At 50.8% G+C, this 6,164-nt stretch overlaps 1 protein-coding gene across 1 annotated transcript in view; it reads left to right on the top strand.

The window, feature by feature from the left end:
* Positions 1-1,756: 1,756 nt before the first annotated feature.
* The window catches only part of LOC104277753 (TBC1 domain family member 16-like), a gene marked incomplete at its 5' end in the record, with an annotated part of 10,465 nt that continues 6,057 nt past the window's right edge, over positions 1,757-6,164 (top strand). The window contains 3 exon segments of the mRNA XM_009874492.1: positions 1,757-1,851; positions 4,309-4,506; positions 5,297-5,452. Of these exon segments, the coding sequence (XP_009872794.1) occupies positions 1,757-1,851; positions 4,309-4,506; positions 5,297-5,452 (449 nt within the window).

Here is a 6,164-nt window from a genome sequence, read left to right as displayed (position 1 = left end):
CATTCGTGTACTTTGTACCGTAACGTCATGGGCAGTTTCTCACAAGTTTCTCCCACAAATAGGAGGAATCCTTAGATTTGTTTCCATGCGTGTTTGCCGGCATTTGAATACGCTTCCACGTGAGGGTGGCTTAACCTTTAATTTCAGAAATTCTGGTTCGGCTTCCATCCAGACTGTCCAACACCTTTTTCCCCTCTTTGCTGAGGTCAGCGTAAATCAATTCTGTTCGGGTTCTCTCTTCTTCGGGTTCTCTCTTCTTCAGGTTCCAAATATTTTCAGCCAAAGGGTGAATTTAATGCGTTTCTTAACCCAGTTCCACGTCCGTGCTGACAGGATGCGGGGAGCGGGTGCGACGGCAGCATTGCGCTGGTGGCGCCTGGCTCCGCGTGACCGCGTTCCGTCCCACGAGGGTCCTTCCCTCCGACAAACTCCTTTTTCATCTCAGAGCACCGATCTGTTTTCTTTTGCACTGTCTTCTGTGACGTCGCTGAAGTCAGCACGTTTCACAACTCATTATGTATGTGTGTAGTCAAGGACACTTTTTAAAATGGGGACGGTAGATTTGGGTTCCAGCTGCCCGGTGTTACCTCACTTTGTAAAGTCGCAGCACTCAATTTTCAGGCGTTTCAGGATAGCTTTGAACTTTTATCGATGGGTTGTGTGTTTGAAGCTATCTGGTTTAGATGTTTTAGGCAGCCACGAGCTATTTCACCTCTCTGGAAAGAAGAGGAACCTGGAAGGTCGGTGCCTGTGGGGAATAGCGGAGAAACAGCTGACCCCCAGGGAGGAAAGGGGGCGCGTAATTCCCGTTCCATGGATGCTCATACATTATGGTGACACTTGCTGTCTGTCAAGGCAGGAGTCGCTGGGCTGCAGGGAGAGCTGAGGTGAGGGAAGGCGAGCTCAGGCGATGCAGAGCCCTGGGGAGGGTTCGGCTCTGGCGAGGGCTCGCTGGGAGCCAGGTGGTGCCCGCTGACAGCTCGGGCAGCCACCACGTCAGGGCTGGCATCTCCAGCCCCTTTCCCTCTCGTAATTACATTTGTCACATGACCTTATAAAATGAGTTATTAGATCTGAGCTGCTGAAGTCATCCTCCCTTGTAGCTGGTGCAGGACTCTGCCCCGGCTCTGGAACAGGGATAATAATTGGGTTTCTCTCTCTTTGTGCTGTAGGTGTGCGCAAACAGGGAGTTAGGTCCCGTCTCTCCTTTACTGCGATGGAGACAAAAGAGTAATGGGACTTCAGTGAGGCGAGGAGGTTTAAATGGATCATGAATATGCCCATGGGTTTCCTGCCTCAGGTTTTGCTAATCCTCCTTATTATTTTTTTCCCTCTCCCTTTTATTCCCACAGACTGTTGCACTTGTTCTCTTGTTTTGCTGAGCAGCGCTGTGTACTAGCGGGAGCTCTGTTTCTCCTGGATCCCACAACCCAAAGTCTCTCTGGAATGTTCCTCCAGCTATTTGCCTTGCTGTGCTTCAGCTCCCTGCTTTTGCAGGGCACTCCGGTATAAATTCCTCATCTAACAGATACAACAGTCTAACAAATAATAAATTCTCCCCTGGCATCCGTGTATCTTGTGTGCCAAGGTAAATCCACAAAACTAGCATCCATCATACTACTTGTTTCTTACGTACAGAATGATCTCAAAAGTATTTTTAATAGGAGTCCAACAGGTTAGAATATTTTAGTTTCAGTGAATGTAGACACAAAAAAATAGTTTTAAACACGGTGAGTTTTTTTCTTGACTTCCACAGTGGCTGAGCGTGCAGCCCTGTCTGACGAGGTGCTCGCTCTGCATCGACGCTATGCATGGACGGACGTGTTCCTCGGCCTCTCCAAAGGGCATGGGGTACGCAGATGTCTCTTTATGATTTCGTCTTCTGCATCAGTGGAATTTCCCTGGGCTGCACACTGAGGCACCATGCTTTCACTCACTGGCTTTTTGCTGTCCAGAAAGGGCAAACCCCCTCGCATGTGTTGCTTCCCGGCACGCCAGATGCGTGTGCAAGCTTGTGACTCGTGGCTAAATGCAAACTGCAAACATTTGTCTTGAAGAAGCGTTTCCAGAAAACAAACCCTTGCCAGCCCCTCTGTGGCAGGGCTCTCCAGCCTCTGTGCTTCCAGGTGTCTGAGGCAGATTTGGTTACGCGGCAGAGGGAGGGAACTATAGCTCCTCGGCAGTTGTGTCTCTGCCGCCGGTCGTTTGAGACGATGCTCTTGAGGAATGGACGCGGTGGCTTCTGATGAAGGAACCACGAGGCAGTGATCCCCGCAGCCAGCCCAGCTTCCAGCTCTCAGAGGTGCTGACCGGTTCGTCTTTGCGAGAGGTTTAGAAAATTGGTTGCCTCTGCTTAGACTTTGAGCTGGTTTGAGTCATCTCTTCCAGGAAAATCCTGTGTAACCAGCTGTGGCTGTTATGAAGTGTTGCTCCATAAATACCAGCTGCTTATAGCGAGCAGTCCAGCACAAGTCTCTCATACCAGGACTCCTATTACTTTTGCATTAACGTGAGCGACGACATTAATGTTGCAAAAAGTGTTATATTTCGCAGCTTTATCAAGAAGCAGTGCTTGATTTTGCACAAAGAGCAGCGTAGCTTCTTTGGAAAAGTTCACAAGATGCAGGTGACGGTGTAGAGCTGCACTCGAGGCTGGAGATATTCTGGTGTCTAACCTAGAAAAACTGCTGGGGTTCCTCTTGGAGCGAGCTTGGGGATGTCGCGCGATCCCTGCTCACATGGCGATATTGCCCCCTCACACTTCTCAGACCTCAGCCTCCAAAGGGCTTGAATGAAAGTCTCGCTTTGATGCTTCCTTTCAGAAAAAGTGGAGCAGCAGAACTTGAGGGACAGAGTAGCGAAGCCTCTCTTTTAGCTGGAAGTAAAACAGACCTGGGTCTCATCTACATAAAGCCGCAGAACTGGGAGGGGGCTCGGGGATTTATTTCCCACGCGTGTGGGCGCGAAGGTTTTCGAGTCACACGTTGAACTGAGTGGCTCGCGGGGGCTCGGTTAGAAATTTAACCCACAGCTAACTGGGATGTCCGGAGACCTGGCCATTGGAATGCAATGACCTGAACCATGGGTAGATGCTGCAAATAAGGCTCGTCCCTGTGGAAGAGGCACCGGAGCCGGGCTTGGAAAGCATACTGATGTGGCGTGCTGCAGATGCATGCTGAGTGTGTGATTTTCAGCGTTCAGTGCCTACATTGTTAGATAAGCGGATTAGAAAACATTGCATAAAGTGGCATTGCAGGGGGCTGTCTTTATACCTGCTCCTTGCCTTGTTTTGCAAACCCTGATTTCACAGCGGAACCCATTCAGAGCCTGCGCTGAGATTGTTCACATGTATTGGCCTTTTTAAGAATCAAGGGGTCACAGTTTCAGATTCGCTTAATTCTCAAAGCAGTGATATTTTTCTTTCGGGACTGCGGCTGGTGATGGCCATGTGGGGTTTTTTAATCAAAAATCAGTTTACCCTTGAAGACAAGTATCTGGGATGCAGTGAGTGTTGGGGGACAGTTGGGTTCATTTTGCTTTGCAGCAGGTTAAAGAGCTCGTCTGCAATTTCCCCTCCTCAACTCTCCCAAGTTTCACGTTTGCGAGCAGAAACCGTTTGTCTGAAGTTTATGCACATGGATCCAGGCTTGTCAGGTGCCCTTGCGAAGATGCAGGGGGGAGATATCGTTGGATCTTGCTGGTCACAGAGGGAATTGGCCAGAGGAGATCCCTGCCCGACAGCGCCGGCCGAGCGCGCTCGCTGCTGGGAGCACTGGGGCTGCGTGCTGGGGAGGCTGCTCGAGCTGTGGGGCACGAGTTCCCTTCCCCAAGCCCCTGTATTTCTGCAGTCTTGTTTTCCAATGGCTCGAGGTTCTGCATCCAAAGGGATCGTCAGTCCCAGAGCCGTGTGGTTTGAAGGGCTCTGGGGGAGCAAACCCGGAGGAGCAGGGGCCGGGCCGTTCCTCGGAGGAGCCCAGGCTGCTCCCACGCCGGGCTGCTTAAATCTGCCTTCTCAAAAGTCGGTGTTTGAGGAACGCGTTTCGGTCTCCCCATTTCTGTGTGGAGTTCAGAAACAGAGCAAAACTAGGATCATTTGGGGTTTTATTTCGGGCGGTAGGAAATTAATTTAAATAAAAATAAACTAATCTCTTAACGCCGGGTGTTGGTGATTGACCCTTAGGCTTGCACTGAATTCCAGTTTCAGGGCTCCGAGAAAAGATTTTTCACACAGAGCATCTGCGGTTAGAGCGCGCGACTGCAGCCTTTGGCTGATGACTCCAGGGACTTTCTTCCCCCTCTCGTCTGCAGGGACGCGTGTGACAATCGCACGACCTGCTCCACCAGCTCTGCCTCCAGCCTCGACACCAGTGCCCAGTTCCAGGAGAATAACGGGCAGACGCAGAGCGCCAGGTGGGACGAGCAGCAGAAGGTGTTCGCCCTCGAGCAGGTCTGTGGGGTCTTTAGAGTGGACCTGGGACAAATGCGGTCCCTTCGCCTCTTCTTCAGGTAACGTGTCCTTGTGCTTGATGCTCACGCGTGCTCGGGCTCTGGAGGCTTCGGTGTCCTCCGTGGAAGTCTCTCCCTGATGGTTGCCTCCAGGAAAGCAAGTGTCAGCCTTCCCCGGGAGAGACTCGGAGTTAGAGTTAGGGGCCCTGAAGGATTTTTTTTCCACCCAGGAAAAGTTGCTCTTAGCTGTCTTACCAAAATGTTTCAAACAATCTGGAGGTGTGGAAAACATCTCTTTACGTTCTCCCTCACCTGCCCCTCACCAGGGCTCCTCTAGGATCCTGTGGCTCTCAGTTATCTTTCAAATTACTAGAGAAACTATTAAAAACATTTTTGCTCCCGCTTTTTGCTCTCACTCCTTGATTTCTTGGACCATGCCATGTGCGACCAAGTGTGCTCATCCCTAGGACCTGACTTTGTGGAGCACCTTAATGCTGCTGGGGCAGACTTCTTGAATTTTTTTTATCTAGGGAAGACAAAACTGAATTCCTTCACATGAAGGGTAAGGGAGTGCCGTTACCAGGCATGAGTGGAGCTTCATGGGGAGAATGGTCGCTACGGCCATGTCATATAATGGTAGAATATCTCAAGGTGGAAGGAACCCATAAGGATCGTTGAATGCCAGAGATGTCAAATCACTTCTGGGCCCCATTTTAAGGGACAACGTGGTGCTACGCTTCTTTGTAATTTGCTTTTCACTCCCTCTCCTGTGCTGTTCCCCCTTCCTGCCGGGCCCCTGGTTATCCCCGGCAATAACCGCGCGTTGTTCTCCCCTTGTTTCGTGCCGCAGCGATGAGGCGTGTACCTGTGGACAGCTGGTTGTTGCGAGCAGGGAGAGCCAGTACAAGATCTTCCACTTTCACCACGGTGGCCTGGATAAACTCTCCGAGGTGTTTCAGCAGTGGAAATACTGCACAGAGACCCACCTCAAGGACCAGGTACCGCAGCGAGGATCCTGGGGCAAAGAGGGGTTTCCCAGCAGATGTTTCCCGCTTTGGTTTTCAGCCGAGGGAGCGTGTTGGAGAAGGGAAGCTCCACGTTCACGTCGCCCAGTCAGGCAGAAAGCTCCGACGTGCTGGGTGCGGTTGGGAGTTCAACTGTGAGTCGGGTGCGAGGTCGTGTTCTCGCTTATCCCCATCCCTTCCTGCTCCACCTCTGGAACACAGCGGGAGATCCTCAGAAGACTCGCCTGGGTAGTTATTTTGCTGAGACCCAACGGGTCAGCTGCGTGCTTTAGGTGTGTGAGGTGGCTGGGAGGTCTTGAGCGGCGGGTCCGAAATTCTGTCAGAGTCTCTCCTGCGTTCTGTGAAGCGTGGCGCTCCGCTTTGGGAAATGTTTTGACAAGGCATCTTGCCATATTTTGTTCAATCTACATACAAATGTGATAAGAGCTCTTTAATTATCTGTTTAAGATACTGTATGTGCTTATTAGAAACAGTGATTTTTAAATTTCTATCCTTCCCACAGAGCCCCCTGCTGCTTTTCTTATTATGGTCGCATGGGCTCACTTTTTGCATTGAACAACCTTTGATTTTTAAATTAAATGTCAGCTGCAGTCTTGCACTGGGATCATGAGTGCCCTTAGAGAGCCTGGCAGTGCAGTTCCCTCCTTGCCTAACAGCAATCCCTTTGTATATGGCCAATCATATGTAATTTAT

Source organism: Apaloderma vittatum, unplaced genomic scaffold (assembly GCF_000703405.1).
Source record: "Apaloderma vittatum isolate BGI_N311 unplaced genomic scaffold, ASM70340v1 scaffold30428, whole genome shotgun sequence".
NCBI classification, from domain to species: domain Eukaryota; kingdom Metazoa; phylum Chordata; class Aves; order Trogoniformes; family Trogonidae; genus Apaloderma; species Apaloderma vittatum.
Note: the sequence above shows the minus strand (reverse complement) of the source record. Positions and strands in the feature narration are given on the sequence as shown.